Raw genomic sequence first — 24,086 nt, 5'->3', positions numbered from 1 at the left:
TAAAAATCAGTCAATAAATAAAGATCTCTATATAATAGGCTAATATACAAAGTGTCCCCTCAGGAGTTCAACTGGGAGAACGGGAGTTCGATTGCTCGCTATGCCATGTGCTGACCACCAGGAGGCGGTGTGAAACATGGTGGGCAACCAGTGGTGGTGGCGGGGCACTGATGGAGTGAGGGAAGGAGGACTCAGGGAGGCAGGGAGGTGGGGTGGCTGGGGGAGGGGGGAGTGACTGATATGCCCTGATTACCAGCCAGGCCTAGGGACCCTACCCGTGTATGAATTTCATGCACCGGACCTCTAGTCTACACTAATAAAAGAGTAAGATGCAAATTGACCACACCTTCGCGACGCCCACCAGCCAATCAGGAGTGAGTATGGAAATTAACCCAACCAATATGGTGGGTTAATTTGCATATGCAGGCGCCAAACGGCCGGGGGCGGGGAAGGATGCTGGGCAGCGTGGGAAGGCAGAAAGGCGGCTCTGGGCCGGAGCGAAGGCCCATTCTTGCACGAATCTTCGTGCATCGGGCCTCTAGTAAATAAATAAAAAGCTTAATCCTTAATAAAGCCTTAGTTTTCACATCTGAGAGAAACCTCAGGTTTATTTTCAGGGTCTCAAGGATCTATGTCATCTGCATTCTAAATATCTCTAAAAGAAATGTAAAGGGTGCATTCAATCTTATGTGCTTCTCTAACAGAAAAAAATCTTCATTTGGTTGTTACTATTCTTAAAATCCATAATAAAGTCTCTGGATACAGAACTATGTAAGGGCACCTGAGGGTAAGCTACAGAATCAGGACTTGAGGTCAACCCCAGGCAGGAAGTAGGAGTTTGGAATAGTTTCATGGGGTGGCTGAAGTTGGAAATGATTGGAGACGAGAGCACGAAGGGCATTGCTCTGAGGAAGGCCCGGGGGACGAGAGCATGAGGCTCCCAGCAGCTGAGGGCTGAGAGGGGCTGAGATTAGATCCTCTGATTCCAGGCTACAAACAAAGTCAGCTTCTGGCAAAGAGAAGACACGGAGGCAGCAATGATGGTACACGAATGAGAGCATCGGCCTCGAAGGGCCGCAAAGGGCAAAGGAGCAAGGCTGGTGGTTAGAGGAGGCAGCACAGCCGCTGCGGGAGACGGCGGTCTTGGGCGCGCTGCGTGAGCGGTACCCATGCGGGAGAAGCGGTTGGCAGGGCCGGAGACAGGGCTCTGACCGAACGGGCCGTCACTTGCGCCTCTTACTGCGGCTTCCGGAACACAGGGCCAGCACCAACATGGAACACAGCTGAAGCTCCACCCCGGAAGGGTGCCTCTGTCTTCTTCATGCTTCACGTTCCCGGGACAAGGCCTCCTGGAGGGTTTAAGCTTTAAAGGGAGATGGAAATAGGGAGCTGCTGGATGGGGGGGCATGTGAATCAGCAGAACTTGAAAGACAATGTGTCTCAGATCTTCATTTCTCTCTCCGGCCCTGACAACATTCCCGCCAGCTTCTCCCAGAGAAACTGAGCTTCAGGCCCTGTGATCCCCGGTGCTCCAGGCCCTGTGATCCCCAGTGCTCCAGGCCCTGTGCTCCCCGTGCTCCAGGCCCTGTGATCCCCAGTGCTCCAGGCCCTGTGCTCCCCGTGCTCCAGGCCCTGTGCTCCCCGTGCTCCAGGCCCTGTGCTCCCCGTGCTCCAGGCCCTGTGATCCCCAGTGCTCCAGGCCCTGTGCTCCCCGTGCTCCAGGCCCTGTGCTCCCAGTGCTCCAGGCCCTGTGGTCCCCAGTGCTCCAGGCCCTGTGATCCCCAGTGCTCCAGGCCCTGTAGTCCCCGTGCTCCAGGCCCTGTGATCCCCAGTGCTCCAGGCCCTGTGCTCCCGGAGCTCCAGGCCCTGTGCTCCCCGTGCTCCAGGCCCTGTGGTCCCCAGTGCTCCAGGCCCTGTGCTCCCCGTGCTCCAGGCCCCGTGATCCCCAGTGCTCCAGGCCCTGTGGTCCCCGTGCTCCAGGCCCTGTGATCCCCAGTGCTCCAGGCCCTGTGCTCCCGGAGCTCCAGGCCCTGTGCTCCCCGTGCTCCAGGCCCTGTGATCCCGGAGCTCCAGGCCCTGTGCTCCCCGTGCTCCAGGCCCTGTGCTCCCCAGTGCTCCAGGCCCTGTGCTCCCCGAGCTCCAGGCCCTGTGCTCCCCGAGCTCCAGGCCCTGTGCTCCCCGGTCCTCCAGGCCCTGTGATCCCCGTGCTCCAGGCCCTGTGATCCCCGTGCTCCAGGCCCTGTGATTCCCGTGCTCCAGGCCCTGTGCTCCCCGAGCTCCAGGCCCCGTGATCCCCGGTCCTCCAGGCTCCGTGATCCCGGTGCTCCAGGCCCCGTGATCCCGGTGCTCCAGGCCCCGTGATCCCGGTGCTCCAGGCCCTGTGATCCCGGTGCTCCAGGCCCTGTGGTCCCCGTGCTCCAGGCCCTGTGGTCCCCAGTGCTCCAGGCCCTGTGGTCCCCGTGCTCCAGGCCCTGTGATCCCCAGTGCTCCAGGCCCTGTGGTCCCGGTGCTCCAGGCCCTGTGGTCCCCAGTGCTCCAGGCCCTGTGGTCCCCGTGCTCCAGGCCCTGTGCTCCCCGTGCTCCAGGCCCTGTGATCCCCGTGCTCCAGGCCCTGTGCTCCCCGGTGCTCCAGGCCCTGTGCTCCCCGTGCTCCAGGCCCTGTGGTCCCCGTGCTCCAGGCCCTGTGATCCCCGTGCTCCAGGCCCTGTGGTCTCCGTGCTCCAGGCCCTGTGATCCCGGCGCTCCAGGCCCTGTGATCCCGGTCCTCCAGGCCCCGTGATCCCGGTGCTCCAGGCCCTGTGATTCCCGTGCTCCAGGCCCTGTGGTCCCCGTGCTCCAGGCCCTGTGGTCCCCGTGCTCCAGGCCCCGTGGTCCCCGTGCTCCAGGCCCTGTGGTCCCCGTGCTCCAGGCCCTGTGATCCCCGTGCTCCAGGCCCTGTGGTCCCTGGCCCAGAGGCAAAGGGCGTCTTATCCAGGAAGCACCATCGCCCCTCAGCGCTGCTGCCCGCCCCCCCTTTCTGCCCCAGGAGCAGAGACTGGGAGGCGCCCGGTGTGATCACAATGCTGATCGCTGGGGGGAGTGCATTTGTGAGCACATCGAGGCTTGCCTAGCAACCGTTGCCAGCCCAGGGCGCTGGGAGCCACCAGCCTTCACTGGCAGGTCCTAGGCACCTGCGTGGGTTATCCGGATTCCAGTTCCCAGAACAGTGCTCCTCAGCAGCTGACTCCTGGCTGCTCTGCTTCTGAGTAAGTGGCTCGGTAACCCTAACGGGACGGCTGTTCACCCGCCACTGAACAAGCACCGGGCGCTCCCTGTACGGAACGTGCCTGCGGTCGGAGCTTTAATGTTTTAAAAACCACTGCGGTCCGTTCCCTGTCGGCCTGCCACGCTGTGGCCGAGGGCTGCACGTGTTCACTCCCACTCCTGAGAGCGCCTCCATACCCCCTGGCAGCGGGATAGAGGTCAGAGAGTAGCAGCAAAGCAGGCGCTTCCAGAGGAGCTGGGGGGCTGCGGGGGGGGGGGGGGAGCGGTGCCCACAGCCTGAGGAGGGCAGGCAGGCCTGTTCCTGGAGCAGAAGCCTTTCCGGGGAGAAGGGTGCCCAGAAGGTGTAGAGGAACGTGGTGAACCCCAGCCTCACGTGGCCCCTCAGCTCTGCCCAGAGCCCGGATCCTGGCCCAGAGCCCCGTCCTGCCCCGAGGTGCCCCTCACACTCACTTGGTCGTCCATTCACTCCCTGATCGCTGGGCTGCTCGAGTCCCCCTGCCCGGCTCACTCTGTCTGCTGCCAGGTCTCCCACTCAGTTCCACGCGCCCCCGCCCCCCCGCTCACCCTCCTCCTGGGCCATTCACACATCTCCAAGGCCGCGGGTTCCTTTTCTTACCCTGAAGTCTTGGGTCCGTGGGGCGGTTTGCTTTCCTGATGTACAGCATGGGCACGGGGTCGGCTTCATCTCCCAGCTTGCGGCCCGTCTTCCCGACACCCCCTCTTAGCAGCCCCCCTGCTGCTGGCTTTGGCACGGGGAGGGGTGGGGGGGAGCGGTGCCCTGAGCCCCACACGCGCTCCTGCTGGACTGTGAGTTTCATTAGCCAATCCACGTCTACGTGCCTGAGGGGTGGGGATTTATCAGGATTTCCTTTATCAGGATTTCCAGGCTGTTCTTTCTTCGCTTATTATTTTCATGGGAACTTGAAGATCAGCTTCCCTAATTCCAAGCTGTATTTTTATTGATTGTTCCTGGGTAATTTATAAATGTAAAACACTGCTTTATGGTATTGAGTCTTCCTAGCAAAGAATACAGTGTGTCCTCCCATTTATTCAAGCTAATGTTTGGAAAATATTTATTTTTATTAAAATACAATTGGCATGTGAATTATATTAGTCCCAGGCATAAAGCCTAATGATTTGATATATTGTATAGTCTCTTTTGAGGAGGGGCAAGCTCATGTCTTTTTTATTTTAATTTTTAAATTGTAGTTGACATTCAATATTATATTAGTTTAAATGTGTACTGTATTTTTTAAAAAATATGTTTTTATTGACTTTAGAGAGAGAGAGAGAGAAGCATCAGTCATGAGAGAGAATCATTGATGGGCTGCCTCCTGCACGCCCACAACCTGGGCAGGTGCCCTGACCTCCTGGTTCACAGGTCGAGGCTCCGCTCTAGGTTCCTGAGAGAAGGGGCGGCGAGTGCACCTGGTGAGGGACAGGAGGACAGGAAGACAGGGGGACAGGGGGACAGGGGGACAGAGGGACGGGGGGACAGAGGGACAGAGGGACAGGGGGACGGGGGGGCGGGGGGGACGGGGGGACGGGGGGACGGGGGGACAGGGGGACAGGGGGACAGGGGGACAGGGGGACAGAGGGACAGGGGGACAGGAGGACAGAGGGACAGGGGGACAGGGGGACAGGGGGACAGAGGGACAGGGGGACAGGAGGACAGAGGGACAGGAAGACAGAGGGACAGGGGGGCGGGGGGACAGGAGGACAGAGGGACAGGGGGACAGGGGACAGAGGGACAGGGGGACAGGGGGACAGGGGGGCGGGGGACAGGGGGACAGGGGGACGGGAGGATAGGGGGACGGGAGGGGCCTGCAGCCTTGGGGAGGCGGGAGACGCATTGCTTCTGCCCAAGCGGGGAGGTGAGTCCCCATCCCCAAGCCCCCCCTTCCCGCCCAGCCCTCAGGCCACCGGCCACGGGGCAGCCTGGAGCCCCAGGTCCTGCGGGTCATTCCAGGGGGGCGTGCGCCCTGGAGCTGGAGGAGGAGCTGGGCCTCAGGCGGGGCCTCGCCTTGGAGCGGACGGGTCAGGTGTCAGGTGGGGGTGGGGGGGGGGGGGTGGGGGGAGGTCGGTGGGTGCCCACCGGAGCCGCAGGTGCGCTGAGGGGCGGGGCCAGGGCGCTCACACCGCGGGCAGCCCGCCCCCCCCACCCCCGGCGGCGGTGCAGAAACCGCCCTCTGGCCCGTCCCGGAGGAGTCGGAACCTGCGGTCCCTTCAGGGCCAGGGACCCGCCGGTCTGTGAACGTGCCCGCCCCCGCCTGCCTCTGGGTCTGCGTGCGCCTGTGCACCTGCGGGCTGTGGGCGCGGGTCCCAGCCTGGGGGCACCTCTGGGGGGGTCAGGGGGTCATCCCTGCGGGGTCAGGGGGTCATCCCTGCGGGGTCAGGGAGGTCATCCCTGCGGGGTCAGGGAGGTCATCTCTGGGGGGTCAGGGAGGTCATCCCTGCGGGGTCAGGGAGGTCATCTCTGGGGGGTCGGGGAGGTCATCCCTGCGGGGAGGAAGGGGGAGGGCACCTCTGGGGGGTCAGGGGTCATCCCTGGGGCGTCCCCCGAGCAGGCCGGGGCGCGGAGCGGGGACCCGCGGGGAGGAGGGTCCTGTGGGTTCGCGTTGAGCGGTGGCTGCGCGGGGATCTCACCGCTCGGTGCGCGGGGGCCGGTGCGCGGGGGGCGGCGGAGGAGCTTGGTTTCGGGGAGACGCAGCCTGGGGAGCGCCGAGGGAGAGGAGGGCGCGGCGTGTGCTGTGGGGGTGCCGCCGGCGCCCGGCCACCCAGCGAGCCCGTGGGCCGGACCGGCCTCCCCGCAGCGGGTCTGGGTCAGGGCGCACCGTCCCGGCGGCGGGCGGGGGGCCCCGGGACCCTCCAGGCCGGACGCCGAGGGACGAGCGGACTTCGGGGTCTCGTTCCCGCGGGGGCCGCGCCCCAGGCTCCCGGCCAGCCCGCCCCCCGCGGCCCCCGCCCCGGCTCCGCGCTCCGCGCTCCGTGCGGCCGGCGGGGAGGGCGGGGACCCGCGAGGCGCGCGGCGGCGGGAGGAGGGGCCGAGCGCGGCCGAAGGACACCCCGTCCTCCCCGCGCCGCTGGCTCCCGGCCCCGCCGCCCCGGCCCCGCCGCCCGCGCAGCTGCCGGAGGAGCCGGTAGGTGCCCATCCGGGGCGCGGCCGCCGCGCGCGTGTGCGTGTGTGTGTGTGTGTGTGTCGGGGTGTCGGGGTGTCGGGGTGCACCTGCTGTCCGCGTCGCTGGTGGTGGTTTCCGGGAGACGCGGGAGTGGGGGCGCAGATCCCGCAGACCCGGTCGCAGCTGCGCGGATGGAGACCCGCCCCCCCCCCCCCCCCCCCCCAGGACCGGAGGGAGACGCGGGGCCGCTGTGCGCATGTCCCTTCCGCGGGCGCGGGGTGCGACCTGCCGGCAGGTGATGGGAGTGGGGGCGCCCCGGGGCTGCGGGGCCCGGGCGGGGCGGGCGGGGAACTGGGGCGCAGGGAACGGCCCGAGCCGCCGGCAGAACCGCTGGTCCTGGCGAAGCGGAACCAGCCGAACCGCCCGCCGCAGGCAGCTCTGGGTCCGGGACCACCCATCACTTCCGTCCTCGTTGCCGTCAAACAAGTTCCTACAGGAGACGCCTCGCCGCCAGAGGGGCTGCAGCCAGAGCCGCCTCCCTCCTCCGCCTTCCCCGCCGCCCACAGCCCCAGGCGCGGGGCGCCCCTCTCCCTTCAGCAACCTCGTGGCCGCAGAACCCGTGGCCCCCGACCTGCTGGACCTGCTGCTCACCGGTGCACCTGCGCCAGCCCCGCCTGTGACGTCACCCGCCTGTGACGTCACCCACCGGTGACATCACCCGCCTGTGACGTCATCCACCTGTGACGTCACCCGCCTGTGACGTCACAGGCAGGTTTCTCAGCAGAGCGGGCGCCTCCTCCATCAGGAGTCAGGACAAACATCACAGTCAAGACAGGAAGGTCCCACGTGGCACAAGCACCTGAGTCTCCTCTGCCGCCGCCTCTCCCATCCCGAGCTCAGCGTCCCCCGCGGCCGAGGGAGACGCAGCGTGGGCGCCTGGAGTCGGCACAGCCGGGCCATTCTCTGGGCGGCAATCGCGTCTCCTGGACTCAGCCCCTCTGAGCTACAGGCCGCCCCCCCCCCCCGCCCTGCACAGCCCCCCACATTGAACCCAGTCCTCAGCCTAACCCCTCAGGCCTCTGTCCTCACACGGAGTCGCCGGATGCAGTGACGCAACTGAGAGTTTCTGGAACGCGAACCTTTATCTTCGTGTCTGACTTTAAGCCTCCGATCCCGGTTCAGGGTTTTCATCCTGATGTGGCATCGCCGCCTCGTCATTCCCGTCTGCCTGTCCCCGCACCCGCAGGGACTGGGACGGGACAGGCCCTTTGCGGGGGCGTCTGGGAGCCCGACCCTGGCACCTCCCGCTGCCCGACCTTGACAGCTTCTCTTCCATGTCAATGGACTCAGGTGGGTGCCATCGCCTTCAGGGTGCTGGCTGGGAGTCGGGGTGCCGTCTGCCTTCAGGGTCCTGGCTGGGAGTCGGGGTGCCGTCTGCCTTCAGGGTGCGGGCTGGGAGTCGGGGTGCCATCTGCCTTCAGGGTGCTGGCCGGGAGTCGGGGTGCCGTCTGCCTTCAGGGTGTTTGCTGGGAGTCGGGGTGCCGTCTGCCTTCAGGGTGCTGGCTGGGAGTCGGGGTACCATCTGCCTTTCAGGGTGCTGGCTGGGAGTCGGGGTGCCATCTGCCTTCAGGGTGCTGGCTGGGAGTCGGGGTGCCATCTGCCTTCAGGGTGCTGGCTGGGAGTCGGGGTGCCATCTGCCTTCAGGGTGCGGGCTGGGAGTCGGGGTGCCGTCTGCCTTCAGGGTGCTGGCCGGGAGTCGGGGTGCCGTCTGCCTTCAGGGTGCTGGCCGGGAGTCGGGGTGCTGAGTGCCGAGTGCAGTGCAGGCGGAACCTGGTGGGCTCGGTGGACAGCGCTGAGCGAACAGGTGACGCCGCCGAGCTCAGCACTGAGCGTATCACAGGCTGGGCCCCGAGAAGCGGCTTTCTGACACATGCGAACATGCCAGCACACGCCTGCGGGGCGATCTGGAGGGTTCTGTTCTCCGACCTCGCACAGCCGTGAGCATCCGTTTAGGAATGCCTGCTGCCTGGCGAACTGCTGGTTCTGGACGTCCCCATCTTCCCAGAATGCTCCCTGCTTACGGGTTCAGTGTTGAATTTTGCCGGAGATGAGACAGCTGGTCTGTGATGCCCGGGAGTTGGACCGTGCACTACCGCTTTGCTTTATTTTTTCAAAGATAACTGCTGTTTGTTGATCCAGAATTCCTCAAAATTGTCCTTTTTTTCAATTGCAGTTCACCTTCGTATTGCTGTGTGTGGGTCTCGGGGTACCATGGGGGAGTAGGGGTGAGTGTCTGCCTCCTGCTCCACGGGCCGGAAGGCTCTGAGTCCGTGCTCACCGGGGCCCCTCCCGCCCCCTCCCACCCTCACTCGGGTCCAGCGGCCTCGGCTGCTTCTCTGCCGCGGGTCCTTCCGGCCGCTCAGCGTGAAGACCGCCTGCTTTGGGGAGAGCAAAACCGTGCTGGGCAGCCCGTCTTCTCCCTCCGGTTACCGCGCCGCCTGCCCTCGCGTCCGGTGTTGCCACTGGAGTGTGTTCCGCAGCAGGTTGTGCCGTGAGCACGTGGCGCGTCGGGGGGGAGAAACGGGAGGGCGGGGAGCAGCAGCTCCAGGGAGGAGCTGAGCTGGGAGGAGCCTGCGCTGGAGGAGTTAACTCACTCCTCTGAATTTCCAGCTGTGGGATCACCCTGTGATCCTCCAGGGCTGAAGGGGACGCATTAGTGCGGCGAGGAGGGCCAGGCCCGGGCAGGAGGTCCCGGGGGCCGAGAACTAAGTCAGGACACGCGGCCCGTGCCCTGGTCACGCGGCACACGGGCCAGCTGCCGCCGGTCTGTGGCCTTTGCCTGCGGTCCCCGGAAAGAGGGAGGCCTGTGTCTGTTCCAGTTTTATCCCAGCACCTCCCACTGTGAGCTCGCGGTATCTGCTGAACAGCCAGCCCTGGATTAGCACGGACTGTTCTGTGCAATGGAAGGAGAAAGGCCGCTGCCTGGAGGAACCTTTCGTCTCCTCTGGGGCGACAGCGTTTGTAGTTAAATAGCCTGGGTATCCCTTCAAGAGGAGGATCCTGAGGACGTTTGGAGGAACCCAGGAAGTCTGCCCGGAGGAGGTGGGCTTCCCCTCGCCTGGAGGGCGTGCAGATTTGGTTTGGGCAGGGAAGAGGGGGAGGGTGCTGGTGGAGAAAGGGGCAGTGGTGTGTTCCAGCACCGGGAAGGCTGGCAGGGGACCCCAGGAGCAGGACCGGCTGTGGGAAGGGTATAGCTCGACGGGAGAGGAAATGTCTTTGGATTGGTGAGCAATCCGATAGGCAAGAAGCAGGGCTGTACAATGTTTCAGTTACACGTCCCTCTGCTCCCCCTCACACCCCAAACCACTGCACCATCAGCCACGGAGCAGGAACTCGGGGTGACTCCTTAGGACTGGGGATGTGGATCACGAGAGAATTGTTGAATTTTTTTTTTTTTTTAGAATTGTTGAATTTTAAGTAGCGAACTCCCTGAACGCATGGTCCTGTGACCGAGGGTCTGCGTGGGTTTGGACGCTGCTTTCTCGTGTCTCCACAGAGGAGTCGAGGCTCTTTCCGTCTCCGGAATTACCTGCACCTCCGCCTGGGCCGGACTCTGCGCCCAGCGCTCAGCACTCTTAATGCGTTATTTACGCCCCGCTTGTTCTGAAATGGTCGAAGCGGTTTCACTACGTAACATGGAGACTGATCACCCTTTTAGACGCATTGCCGGGCCTGCGGACCAGCCTGTGATAGATGAACAGGGAAACCATTTAACTACCCATCTCTGCCGGGTTCGCACGGGAAGGACTCACGCCATCCCACCAGCGGCGATCAGCGTGCAGAGGCGGGGAAAGGGGTCTGGCTGGGGGCGGGGCTGAGGGGAGGTGACCAACCGTGTAATGGACAGGGTGGTGCAGAGCAGCGCTTGCCAGCTGGGGGCCGCGGACCACGGGCGGCCCGAGGTCTGGGAGGCCGGCGGCCGCTGGGTCAGGGAGGCCGGTGGCCGCTGGGTCAGGGAGGCCGGCGGCCGCTAGGTCAGGGAGGCCGGCGGCCGCTGGGTCAGGGAGGCCGGCGGCCGCTGGGTCAGGGAGGCCGGCGGCCGCTGGGTCAGGGAGGCTGGCGTAGGGAGGCCGGCGGCCGCTGGGTCAGGGAGGCCGGCGTAGGGAGGCTGATGGCTGCTGGGTCAGGGAGGCCGGTGGCCGCTGGGTCAGGGAGGCCGGCGGCCGCTGGGTCAGGGAGGCCGGCGTAGGGAGGCCGGCGGCCGCTGGGTCAGGGAGGCCGGCGTAGGGAGGCCGGCGGCCGCTGGGTCAGGGAGGCCGACGGCCGCTGGGTCAGGGAGGCTGGCGTAGGGAGGCCGGCGGCCGCTGGGTCAGGGAGGCTGGCGTAGGGAGGCCGGCGGCCGCTGGGTCAGGGAGGCCGGCGTAGGGAGGCCGGCGGCCGCTGGGTCAGGGAGGCCGGCGTAGGGAGGCTGGCGGCCGCTGGGTCAGGGAGGCCGGCGTAGGGAGGCTGGCGGCCGCTGGGTCAGGGAGGCCGGCGGCCGCTGGGTCAGGGAGGCCGGCGGCCGCTGGGTCAGGGAGGCTGGCGTAGGGAGGCCGGCGGCCGCTGGGTCAGGGAGGCTGGCGTAGGGAGGCCGGCGGCCGCTGGGTCAGGGAGGCTGGCGTAGGGAGGCCGGCGGCCGCTGGGTCAGGGAGGCCGGCGTAGGGAGGCTGGCGGCCGCTGGGTCAGGGAGGCCGGCGTAGGGAGGCTGGCGGCCGCTGGGTCAGGGAGGCCGGCGGCCGCTGGGTCAGGGAGGCCGGCGGCCGCTGCGTCAGGGAGGCTGGCGTAGGGAGGCCGGCGGCCGCAGGGTCAGGGAGGCTGGCGTAGGGAGGCCAGCAGCCGCTGGGTCAGGGAGGCTGGCGTAGGGAGGCCGGCGGCCGCAGGGTCAGGGAGGCTGACGTAGGGAGGCTGGCGGCCGCTGGGTCAGGGAGGCCGGTGGCCGCTGGGTCAGGGAGGCCGGCGGCCGCTGGGTCAGGGAGGCCGGCGTAGGGAGGCCGGCGGCCGCTGGGTCAGGGAGGCCGGCGTAGGGAGGCTGATGGCTGCTGGGTCAGGGAGGCCGGTGGCCGCTGGGTCAGGGAGGCCGGCGGCCGCTGGGTCAGGGAGGCTGGCGTAGGGAGGCCGGCGGCCGCTGGGTCAGGGAGGCCGGCGGCCGCTGGGTCAGGGAGGCTGGTGTAGGGAGGCCGGTGGCCGCTGGGTCAGGGAGGCTGGCGTAGGGAGGCCGGCGGCCGCTGGGTCAGGGAGGCCGGCGTAGGGAGGCCGGCGGCCGCTGGGTCAGGGAGGCCGGCGTAGGGAGGCCGGCGGCCGCTGGGTCAGGGAGGCCGGCGTAGGGAGGCTGGCGGCCGCTGGGTCAGGGAGGCCGGCGGCCGCTGGGTCAGGGAGGCCGGCGGCCGCTGGGTCAGGGAGGCTGGCGTAGGGAGGCCGGCGGCCGCTGGGTCAGGGAGGCTGGCGTAGGGAGGCCGGCAGCCGCTGGGTCAGGGAGGCTGACTTAGGGAGGCCGGCAGCCGCTGGGTCAGGGAGGCTGACGTAGGGAGGCTGGTGGCCGCTGGGTCAGGGAGGCCGGTGGCCGCTGGGTCAGGGAGGCCGGCGGCCGCTGGGTCAGGGAGGCCGGCTCAGTCTGAGAGAGGAGACAGCTCTACAAAAGGGAACTGACAGCTGATGTTGGAGAACAAGGGGAAGCAGAGGGCTAGCTGCCTTCCGCTCCAAACAGCCCTTCAGGTGGCGGATTGTGGGGTGGCCAACTCTGTCCCCTTCCAGTTCTTGGTTTGTTTGCACCTTTACCGCTGAGAGCATTGCACGTGTCCCTGGTTCCCCCGTTCCCACCAGCACCTGCCCCCGCCCCCGCTGTTAGCGCGTTTAGGGCTGGGCAGTGCCTGTGTGCACGGGGTCTCGGGTGGATCCCTTCCTGTCGGCTGAGATTCGTCTGTCTGTCCCGTGTCCGTGCCTCTGTTTCTATGTTGTTCATCAGTTTATTGTTCATGAGATTGCACCTGTGAGTGAGATCATGGGATACGTGTCTTTCTCTGGCTTATCTCATGTAGCATGATGCTCTCCAGGCCCCTCCCTGCTGTCTCACAGGGTCAGAGATCCTCCTTTTTCATGGCTGCACAGTGTTCCATGGTGTGCACGTACCACAGCTTTTTATCCACTGTCTGCTGATGGGCACGTGGGCTGTTTTCAGATCCTATTATTATTGTAAATTACGCAGCTATGAACATAGGGGTGCATATACTCTTTCTGATTGGTGTTTGGGTTTCTCAGGAAATATTCCTAGAAGTGGGCTCACTGGGTCAAATGGCAGTTCCATGTTTAATTTTTTGGGGAAACTCCGTACTGTACATATGGCTTGAGGATGGATAAAAAGCACACCACACTGGTATGGAACACACTGCCCTGACGTGGATAGAGACAAGAATGGAAGATTCAAGAATGGTTAGCCAGGCCGGTGTGGCTCTGTGGTTGAGCACCAACCCGTGAGCCAGGCGGTCACAGCTGGGTTCCTGGTCAGGGCACGCGCCTGGGTGGCAGGCTGGACCCCAGCAGGGCGTGCAGGAGGCAGCTGGCCGACGACGGTCCTCTCTCAGCGATGTTTCTAGCTCCCTCTCCCTCCCCCTCTCTCTAAAAGGTCAACGAAAACGTAAAATAAAATAGTCGGTAGCTCCCAGAGGGTGACGTGGAGTTGACGGGCGATCGGAGTCGCTCAGCTCTGTGCATCCTCTGGGGGTGCCGGCTGCCCTGGGGAACAGCACGAGGGCCTGTCGCCCTCCTCACCGCGGCCCCGGCCGTGGGTCCGCCCGCGGGAGTCGGCACTGACTGTCTCCCCGTGAGAACGGGCCTTTGTCTGCTCTGCCCGGGGCCGTGCTGGGCGCCGCGCCTGTGAAGGGAGCTTTGTCAGCGGCCACGGCTCCTGCTCACGTGCTGTCCACGGGGCTCCGCAGGACGGCAGGGCCGCGCTGGACCAGCTCAGAGCTCACCCGTACGTGCGGGTGGCCTCCAGGGAGGCTGGCCAGCCCTGCCCGTGCACCCCGACTCCCGGGTCCCACTAGCAGCGTTGTAGCTAACGGCCTGAGGCGCGGAGGCCTCTGCTCGGGGCTGGCTGAGACCCCGGGTGCCCAGCACTGACCCCTGGGCTCGGGTCCCAGCAGTAACGGAGCCTTCCCGCACCGGCACGCGGACCCCAGCATCACTCCAGCGGAACCAGGCCCCCTCAGCCACCCCGAACCAGGCCCCCTCAGCCACCCCGAACCAGGTCCCCTCAGCCACCCTCCAGGCAGGAAGCAGAAGCCAAGTCATCGTGTTGGCAGCCCCGCCAGGGCGGCTCTCGTCTCCAGGAAGCCGGGTCTCGTGAGCCGGCCACCCGCTCCCTGCCCAGGTCTGCAGTCGCCTCGCAGCAGGCACAGGAGTGGAGTCACAGAGGCAGCGGCCGGGCTTCCTCTCTGCGCCCCCCCCCCCAGGGGGAGAAGGGAGCCGTGTGTGATGGGAGGAATTACCTGCTCTGGGCTTTCATCACGAACTATTAAAAGGATGAAATGCACGTAATTCCTACCTCCTCGCGACCGGTGGTTGCAGAAATGAGCCAACCGGGCTCAGCCTGCGGCTTCTTAGAGCTGGTCTGACCGGTCGCTAAGGAAGGTGCGCGCCTGCCCGCGCTCTGACGGCTGCCCGCCTCCAGGAGGCCGTGTGGCTCTAGAGCAAGAGCTGCGTTCCGTGCGCCCGTCGGAAGCTGAGCGGGCACATCACCAGGCCGCGGCCCCGCCGGCCAGAGAGACGTCCAGCCTGCAGCCGAGGCCACGCAGTCAGCTCTGACGGCTCCGCAGCACGAAGCGCGCATCCTTGATGCCTGAGGTTGCGGGAGGGAGGGGAGGGACGGGAGGGAGGGGAGGGAAGAAGCCGGGCGGCGGCGCCTTCCTGGGCGCCCTCGGCACTCTGGGCACCCTCGGCACTCGAGGTGTGCGCCCCACACGCCCAGCACAGCCACAGGGACAGGCCCTCACCCCTCCGATGGGAGAGAGGCCTGGGCGGGAGCCCGCCTTCCTGCAGGCAGGGTGGGGGGTTATGGAGCCCCTTTCTGTCAGCATCCCCCATAAGAGGAGGAATGAGATATTCAGGTGCGAAGCCTTTAACCTTATTTTAAATTACTCTGAGCTTTTCACAGGGATAGCCGATTCGCGGAAAACCAGGTGCCTCGTCTAACCCCTGGGAAGGCGCCATCCTCTGTCCACCCCGAGGGTGAGCCGCTGACAGGACAGAGGGCGGCAGCGTAGGTCGGGGGCCCCCTTCAGGGCCAGACTGAGCTCAGGCTCCGCAGGCCCCGGCCTGTCACAGCTGCTCACTGCACGGCCGCCACAGAGCGGAGGGCCCAGGGTACAGTGCGCGTGGCCCCCCCCCCCCCCCTCCCCCCCCGCTCCCCCTCAGACACGCCCACCCCCGAGCCCAGGCGGGAGGACAGGGGCGAGTGGGAGCAGCAGCAGCAGCGGCTGTGTTTCTCTGGAACACAGCACCCCCACAAGGAGGGGTGTAGCAACAGAAGCCGCACCGAGCGCCAGACCCAGGCCCCAGGCTGAGCCTCAGGCTAACGGCTCCCCTCACTCCACCGCGGAGCAGAGAGGGGAGCAAAGCCAGGCAGCAGCCGAACCGAGTCAAGGAGGGGACGCCGCTGTCCCCGCGGGCACCACGCAGCCGCCGCCGAGGCCGGTCAGTGTGGCCTTTCACGTCGGGGAAAACCGGGCAGACACCTGCCAACAAAGGAAACTCAGCCACCAGCTCACACCACACGCGAGAACACACTCAACATGGACACAGACTTCAGGGTAAGTCGCGAACCCCGAGCAGCAAGTCTCAGCTCCTCTCGGGGCAGGAGGCTGCAGGGGCCTCCCCCGGGCAATGGGGACGAAGGAGGAAGGGAGCCTCTGCCCGGCCACAGCGAGCAGCACAGCGAGGAGGGAGCGCTGGGGGAGGCCGTCGACAGGGACACGTCTGATAAAGGGTTCATCCCCAACAGACACGGGCACTCACACAGCTTACCAGAAGGAAGAGAAAACCCAGTTAAAAACGAGCAAAGGACCTAAAGAGACCTTCTCCACAATGGACATAGGAAGGCCGAGGGACATGAACACATGCTCAGCGTCACTCATCACCCGAGAGATGCAGATCAAAACCACAATGTGGTACCACCTCTCACCTGTCAGAATGGCCATCATCAACAAATCAACAAACGACACGTGCTGGCGAGGATGTGGAGAAAAAGGAACCCTCGTGCACTGCTGGTGGGAATGCAGACTGGGGCAGCCACTGTGGAGGACAGTATGGAGTTTCCTCAAAAAACTGAAAATGGAACTTCCATTTGACCCAGTAATAAGCACTTGTGGAAATATATCCCAAGAAACTAGAAACACCAATCAGAAAGGATATATGCACCCCTATGTTCATAGCAGCACAATTCACCATAGCTAAGATCTGGAAACAGCCTAGGTGCCCATCAGCAGATGAGTGGATTAAAAACTGTGGTACATCTACACAATGGAATACTACGCTGCTGTAAAAAGGAAGGAACGCCTACCATTTGAGACAGCATGGAGGGACCTGGAGAGCATTGTGCTAAGTGAAATAAGCCAGGCAGAGAGACAAGTACCACATGATCTCACTCACATGTGGAATCTGATGAACAAAACAGACTGATGAACAAAATAGATCCAGAGACATGGGAGCATGGAACAGACTGTGGAATCTCAGAGGGAAAGCGGGGGTGGGAAGAGGTCAACCAAAGACCTTGTGTGCATCTATGCATCCCCATGGAACAGACAATAAGGCGGTGAAGGCCTGGGTGCGGGGGTGGGGGAGGGGGGTTAGGGGACATATCTAAGTTTCAACAATAAAGACTTTTTTAAAATTTAATAAATCTTTATTGTTCAGATTATTACAATTGTTTCTCCTTTTTCCCCCCATAGCTGCCCTCCACCCAGTTCCCACCCCACCCTCTGCCCTTACCCCCCCCCACACTGTCCTTGTCCATAGGTGTACGATTATTGTCCAGTCTCTTCCCGCACCCCCACACCCCTTTCACCCTGAGAATTATCAGCCCACTCCCTTTCTATGCCCCTGATTCTATTATATTCACCAGTTTATTCTGTTCCTCAAATTTTTAATTCACTTGATTTTTAGGTTCACTTGTTGATAGATATGTATTTGTTGTCCATAATTTTTATCTTTACTTTTTTCTTCTTCCTCCTCCTCTTAAAGAATACCTTTCAGCATTTCATATAATCCTGGTTTGGTGGTGATGAACTCCTTTAGCTTTTTCTTATCTGTGAAGCTCTTTATCTGACCTTCAATTCTGAATGATAGCTTTGCTGGGTAATCTTGGTTGTAGGTTCTTGCTATTCATCACTTTGAATATTTATTGCCACTCCCATCTGGCCTGCATAGTTTCTGTTGAGAAATCAGTTGACAATCGTATGGGTGCTCCCTTGTAGGTAACTAACTGTTTTTCTCTTGCTGCTTTTAAGATTCTCTCTTTGTCTTTTGCTCTTGGCATTTTAATTATGATGTGTCTTGGTGTGGTCCTCCTTGGATTCCTTTTGTTTGGGGTTCTGTGCACTTCCTGGACTTGTGAGTCTATTTCTTTCACCAGGTGGGGGAAGTTTTCGGTCATTATTTCTTCAAATAGGTTTTCAGTATCTTGCTCTCTCTCTTCTTCTGGCACCTCCATAATTCGGATGTTTGTACGCTTGAAGTTGTCCCAGAGGCTTCTTACGCTATCTTCAAATTTTTGTATTCTTTTTGCTTTTCTGGTTGGGTGTTTTTTGCTTCTTTGTATTTCAAATCTTTGACTTGATTCTTGCGTTCCTCTAGTCTGCTGTTGGGTCTCTGTATAATATTTTTTATTTCAGTCCGTGTATGTTTAATTTCTAGTTGGTCCTTTTTCATATCCTCAAGGGTCTCGCTAAATTTATCGGCCTTTTCTAGGAAATTCTTGAAAAACCTTATAACCATGGTTTTGAACTCTATATCCAGTCATTTGTTTTCCTCCATTCCTTTTGTTTGTGATCTGTTTCTTTGTCTCCGCATTTTCGCTGCTTCCCTGAGTTGGTAGGGTAGCTTTGTGTGCTAGGTGTCCCAGCAGGGCCCAGTGGCTCAGCCTCCCCAGTTACCTGAGGTGGACACTCTTGGTGCACCACTTTGTGGACTGTGTGTACAGCCTTATTGTAGTTAAGTCTTGATTGTTGTTGGTATCACTGGAGGAATTGACCTCCAGGCCAATTGGCTGTGAGTATCAGCTGTGTCTATGCCAGGAGAACTTCTGTGTTGGAGACAGCCTTATGGGACCAGACTTGCAAAATTGCAAAAGCCTCTGTGCTCAGCTTGGATGGGGAGGAGTCTCAGGGCTGAGCAGACAGTCTTGGCTTCCTGTCAGCCCTGCCCTTGTGCACACACCTCCAGACCTCTGCCTTTCATGGCTCCCCTGAGTTTCTGCCTGACAGTCCAGATTCCCCCTGTAAGAATGTGGGTCCCCAGGGGCTTGCCTGGAACTGGGGTTCAGTGCAGTTGGAACTGGGGTTCAGTGCAGTTGGAACTGGGGTTCAGTGCAGTTGGGAGCTTCCTTCTCCCTCCCGCCAGAGAAAGCCAGCCAGGCACTCAGCCGCCCTTCCTCTCTGCGCGCATGTCTTCGTACCTCAGCCCTTTGCAGCTCCTCTGATTCTCCGTGAGCTTTTCTCTTTCCTTCTAGTTGTAGAATTTCCACTCAGCCAGCTTTCTTGTGGTTCTGGATGATTTCCGTTCCTTTAGTTGTAATTTTGAAATTGTGTGAGGCAGCAGTTTAGGTGCTTACCTATGCCGCCATCTTGGTTTCTCTCAATAAAGACTTTTAAAAAGATGGTATGCTTGTGGTGTTTGTCTGCCCCCAGCTTGCAGTCACCTGTGTAAGACCCCTGCAGAGTGAGAAAGTTCAGACACAACCCCCCCAGTACTCACAGGAAGTGAAGTCGCACAGCTGGGGTGTCTGCAAGGGCATGCTGTGCCCCGGGAACTTCCTTCACGGGCCGGCGGCCAGAACAGCCCGGAGCCCAGCACGGTCGGTCCGGTGGCCACAGGGAATCTAAGCAAGGAAAGCCGGACTGTGTTTTCCGTGTCATCGGCTTTTCAAGATCTTGGACCAACGTTTTCCTCTTTGGTGACCGGCCACTCCCCTGAGCGCTTGTCCTTGTTTCTGTGGATGAGACAGAGCGGTCGTCTGTCACCTGGAGGACGTGTGCGCTAAGGGCTAAGGGCTGTGCCCACTGTGCGCTGGCGCCGTGTCTGCGCCCACGCCTTCACCATGAAACCCCTTTCTCTCGACAGGCAGACACGCCACGTGAAGGGGGGAAGGAGCGCGATCCAGGTGGCGGGGAGCGCACTGTCGGCATCACGTGGACAGGAGCTTCCCAAGATGCTGCTGAGGTAGCCCGGCCTCGAGTCGCCGTCCGCGCAACATGGGCTGCATGAAGTCCAAGCAGACCTTCCCGTTCCCCACCACCATCGAGAGGAGTGAGCCCGCCCAGAGGTGTGAGCCGACCGAGAGGTGTGAGCCGATCGACAGGTTTGAGCCGATCGAGAGGTGTGAGCCGATCGAGAGGTGTGAGCCGATCGAGAGGTGTGAGCTGTTTGAGAGGTGTGAGCCGCGGGTGCCGTCGCCCGTCACCAAGGAAGTGGAGGAAGTGGAGGTGGAGGAGGTGCAGGAGGAGGTGCAGGAGGAGGTGCAGGAGGTGGAGAAGGTGGAGGTGCAGGAGGTGCAGGAGGTGCCGGAGGTGAAGGAACCCGCAGGGCCCAAAATCGTGGTGTGCGAGTTCGCGCACCGCCTGTCGCAGGAGATCCTGAGCGGCGCCCTGCAGCAGTGGGTGGACAGCAACGCCAAGTACGCGGACATCCCGTTCATCGAGAGCGAGGGCCTCTGCGCGGCCCAGCGATGACGCCGGCGCGACCACGGGCAGAGTCGGTGCTAGTTTACATACATGAACCAGAGCCAAGCGTTGTATGAATAAACACATGTGACTCATCTCACGTCAAGACCGGTCCGTGACAACAGCAGGAGGAGGGCCCCTGGTGAACGGTGGCGGCCGCAGGCCCTCTCTGCGTGGGGGGCTGGGCGGGGGGGGGGCGGTGCGGGGAGGGCCTGCCACAGGCCTGTGGTCCCGCAGCCGGCGGTGCCCAGCGCAGCACCGTGTCTGAGAAAGGGCAGCATTGCCAACAGGTGAAAGCGCATAGAGCCCAGGCCCCAGGCGGTTAGGGATGCCCTGAAATCACGAACACCTGCTGCTCTTTCACCCGACGCCCCACAGCAGGGAAAGGATGGTTCTGGAAATGCCTTGGCAACCGTGGTGCTCACGCCACAGCGATCAGAGGTCAGAACACGTGGCCGAGGACCCCCGTCCAGCGCCCGCGTTAGGAAGCAGCTCGTGCCGGGGAGCCGGAAGCCCCTCGCTGACGCTCCCTGCCGGGCTGGGCGGGCTGGCGTGGCGCCGCGTCCACCTAAAGGCTGCGGCTGGTTCCCGTCAGGGCACACACCAGGGCTGTGGGTTCAGTCCCCGGGCGGGGCAACCACTCCATGTTCCCCTCTTCCCCTCCTCTCTCTCTAAGAAGGAAAGCCTCCTGGAGCGAGGGCTCAGAGACAAGATGCTGGGCCGCCCCCATCTGCAAAACGCTTCGCCCCGAACCTCAGGGCCCTCGGCCCGCCGGGAGCCGGTGCCCGACTTCCCGTAGGAGCGTGTCCTGAGACACAGCTGACCAAGTCCTGGCGTCACGGTTAGTGCACGGAGCCACGTGCGGGGACAGACCCGCACAGAACACAAGCGGGGCCTTCGGAGACGGCGACCGGCCCGCAGCCGGACCGGGGCACGGTGCTGCGCGCACCCAGCTTCCTCCCACCGAGGTGCGGGCAGAGGCTGCTGCTGCTCACGGCACTGTCCTCGGGCGCTCCCCGCCACGTCCAGACTATTCTCGTACTCTGGCTTTCTTGGAAGCTTCCCTTTAAAGAATCAGTGCCGTCTGAGGTCCTGGGGACACATGAGAGGGAAGGTGCTGAGACATACCTTGTAGGGAGACGGGCCGGGTCTCCGGGATGGCCTTGCCGAGACCGGCCCCGCTGGGGGAACCGGAACGGCTAAGCCCGTGAGGCCCTTCATCAGGTCCCAGGGGCTCGTCACGTCACGGAGCCTCGGCAGCGAGACCGGCTGTGGCCTCCGGAGTGAAGTCCACGCGGCGGCCTTGCAGCAGCCAGCATGCCTCACTCCCTCCGCAGTTGTGCTGAGCGCCGGCCGAGCTCGGGGTCGGTCGCGTGGGCAGAGGTCTGTGACGGCGTGACGGGCCACCTCTCCTGCCCGGGACGCCGTCACTCACCCGCCTGCTCCCGGCCCCAGCCCTCCCAGCAGCCAGGAACCCTGCAGGGACAGGGAACTGCGTCCGGGCTGCGCAGACCCGTCCTGACCGCAGTGTCCCCAGGAGGAAAATGCGGGTCCTGAGTTTTCACCGACGCGGACGGAAGCCCAGAAGCTGCCGTTTTCCTCCCTCCTCCGTCCGCCCCTGGGCCCCGAGCACAGGCCATCCGCCGAAAGACAAGTTACACAGACGACACGTTCTGACAGGACACAGAGCCCCGCCAGCGCACGGCACCGAGGCCGCCCGGAGGCCACGCTGCGGGCTGGGCGTTCTGAGCTCCGACCCCGCTCGGTGAACGGGAAAGCCACCTGTCCCCGTCGCTGAGTGTGACCTCTGCACGGTGCCACCTCCCGGACCCCATGGCCGTGCACCCCTGGCTCCCGAGTCCTTTCTGGGGGGTGCCGCCTGCCACTCGCAGATCCCGGGAGACGCCCCTGCGCCCGGCCACAGGGGGGGGGGGGGGGGGCCTGCGGCTGGCACAGGCCCACAGCGGGCACCGCGTCGGGAGCAGCGGGAGGGGCAGCGCCGGTGACAAGACGCATGAGACCCTCTCGGATAGGACCTCTCAGGCTCCTTCAGGCCTTCATCTTTCCATGTCAGGGTTACTTCCTTGTAAGGGGAAAGGGCTGCTTGAGGGAGGAGCACACACCGGGGACGAATCGTTCGTCACTGAAAAGGGAGAACACCTGCGCCACCTGGTGGCACACGCCGAGGAACGCAGATGGCCCACAGTGAGGGGAGGAGCGGGCAGGTGCGAGGGCAGCACGGACCCAGCTCCCCAGTCTCCCCTGAGGACAGGCCGGTGCCCCCCACGACACCGGCCCGGGGCCAGCACGGGCCAGGACCCCCGCAGGCAGCAGAGGGCATGTCCAACCTCATTAGGCCCGGGGCCTCCCCCACCGCTGGGCCTCGCCTCCTCCCGGTCGGTTGTGGCGGGCAGCGCAGGCCTGGGTGCGAGCTCCCTCCGCTCTGAGCCTCGCCATTCTCCGCCAGCTCCCCGAGGTTCTGGCTCGCTCTGAAAGCAGTGGTGAGGGGGGTGGAGATGATTCTCGTCCCGAGGAACCATTCATGTCAGATTGCCTCATGAGCACTGACAGTGGGCACAGGGAATGCACAGCAGGAGACCTGCGTCCTGGTCAGCATCACGGACATGGACGCAGTGGAGGGACTGCACTTATACAATCTGAGACATCGAGAGGGAGGACACATTATAAACCCTACCAGCAGTCCCTGAAAACAAGCCCTAAAATAAAATAAATAAATAAAACAAGCCCTAACGTAGGCCTCCTTCCCCCTGCACCTGTGTGGCCACGCGGGACACGCCCGGCTCAGAGGCACGCTGTCTACTTGTGCAAAACTCACGTTTTATCAGCCAGTTCTCCCTGTAAGACTTCGCTATGAAATGGAGTATTTTTTCCAAATATTTTTGTGGGACACTTTTTGTAACTGTACAATAAAAGTCTAGTTGCAACTAACCAGCTGTGAGTTCTTATTTGATTTCAGTAAGCAGATGCCTTTAGCACGGCCACTCACACACTAACGCCGAGGCCCTAGTATTTCCTGCTTTTCTCACAGACACCGTGAGCAGAACCGCTAACACACGTGACTGCGGGGCCACGCGGGTCCGACCAGAGCGCTGAGGACAGATGTCAGCGTGCTCCCTGTCGTGGTGCCTTTATTCCTACTCTGCTCCTCAGGTTCCTGGAAGAAGGTCCTTCCTGCCTAACACACTGAGAACAGAATGGAAAGCCAGCCCTCTGGCCCGCAACTCCCCACCTATGGAAGGTCCAGGAGAAAACCTTGGATGTCATTTTCAGTTCCACCACTTTCCTTTAATATATATATATAAATTTTAGAGAGGAAGGGAGAGAGAAACATCAATGATGTGAGAGAATCATGGATCGGCTGCCATTCTGTTCTTACGACCCTGGAATTCATAGGGATTCCTGACGAAGGAAAAACTATACGAGTTACAACATAAACAAGAGCTGATCTTTAACTTCACATCCTTCTCACCTAGACCCGCAGGCCCCAAGCCTGGAACCCCTGCGTCTTGTGTGCCCTGAACACCTCATCTTGTCAGCCGTACCAGTTACTGAGGGGTTTCTAAGTGCAAGTCCCGTGTTCACTCCTCCCTCCCGACTGCACTGGGTAAGGACCCATGGCAGGGCCCACACGGACGCTGGATGCCAACTGCAGGCAGCGGGTGGCCCACCTTGGAGCCTGGACTCCCCAGCTCCCACCTGCTGGTCAGCGGGTACCACAGAGGGCAGTGAGCCCCGCTCTCCCCAGGGTGGGTCAGCGGGTACCACAGAGGGCAGTGAGCCCCGCTCTCCCCAGGGAGGGTCAGCGGGTACCACAGAGGAGGGCAGTGAGTCCCGCTCTGCCCAGGGAGGGTCAGGGGGACCACAGAGGAGGGCAGTGAGTCCCGCTCTGCCCAGGGAGGGTCAGGGGGACCACAGAGGAGGGCAGTGAGTCCCGCTCTGCCCAGGGAGGGTCAGGGGGACCACAGAGGGCAGTGAGTCCCGCTCTGCCCAGGGAGGGTCAGGGGGACCACAGAGGGCAGTGAGCCCCGCTCTGCCCAGGGAGGGTCAGCGGGGACCACAGAGGGCAGTGAGCCCCGCTCTGCCCAGGGAGGGTCAGCGGGGACCACAGAGGGCAGTGAGCCCCGCTCTGCCCAGGGAGGGTCAGCGGGGACCACAGAGGAGGGCAGTAAGCCCCGCTCTGCCCAGGGAGGGTCAGCGGGGACCACAGAGGGCAGTGAGCCCCGCTCTGCCCAGGGAGGGTCAGCGGGGACCACAGAGGGCAGAGAGCCCCGCTCTGCCCAGGGAGGGTCAGCGGGGACCGCAGAGGGCAGTGAGCCCCGCTCTGCCCAGGGAGGGTCAGGGGGACCACAGAGGGCAGTGAGCCCCGCTCTCCCCAGGGAGGGTCAGCGGGGACCACAGAGGGCAGTGAGCCCCGCTCTGCCCAGGGAGGGTCAGCGGGGACCGCAGAGGGCAGTGAGCCCCGCTCTGCCCAGGGAGGGTAGGGAGGCAGCGGGCATTGCAGAGGGAAGGAATGTTCGCCTTCCGTCTCCCCAGGGCGGGGAGGGTTAACTCTAGAAAACACCAAGCTGAGTTAAAAATACGGGGGAGGCAACTTCATGAAAACCTTTCTCTTTGCCCGAGGTTTCTAACGCTATAAAAGGAACACTTCTGTTAGTCACTCCATCATTTAAAACAGACTTACATGGAGAAAAGTCTAGGAAGCATTAACACAGTA

The 24,086-nt window shown here is 62.7% G+C and overlaps 1 protein-coding gene across 3 annotated transcripts; it reads left to right on the top strand.

Annotated features, from left to right (window-relative positions):
• Positions 1-3,128: 3,128 nt before the first annotated feature.
• On the top strand, positions 3,129-19,451 carry C11H2orf88 (chromosome 11 C2orf88 homolog). 3 transcript variants are annotated; one of them, XM_054723160.1, is made up of 3 exons: positions 3,129-3,245; positions 18,753-19,123; positions 19,172-19,451. In XM_054723160.1, exons 2-3 carry the CDS (start codon positions 18,884-18,886, stop codon positions 19,358-19,360), a joined length of 429 nt encoding a protein of 142 aa, XP_054579135.1. In that variant the 5' UTR covers positions 3,129-3,245; positions 18,753-18,883; the 3' UTR covers positions 19,361-19,451. The 3 variants fall into 3 exon arrangements, with proteins under 3 accessions (XP_054579135.1, XP_028009023.2, XP_028009024.2); XM_028153222.2 differs by having other exon boundaries at positions 18,753-19,451; XM_028153223.2 differs by lacking the exon at positions 3,129-3,245 and adding an exon at positions 7,506-7,733 and having other exon boundaries at positions 18,753-19,451.
• The last annotated feature ends 4,635 nt before the right edge of the window (positions 19,452-24,086 follow it).

This window comes from Eptesicus fuscus, chromosome 11 (genome assembly GCF_027574615.1).
Source record: "Eptesicus fuscus isolate TK198812 chromosome 11, DD_ASM_mEF_20220401, whole genome shotgun sequence".
Lineage (NCBI taxonomy): Eukaryota > Metazoa > Chordata > Mammalia > Chiroptera > Vespertilionidae > Eptesicus > Eptesicus fuscus.
The sequence above is the reverse complement of the archived record's forward strand: the minus strand, read 5'-3'. Positions and strand labels throughout refer to the sequence as shown.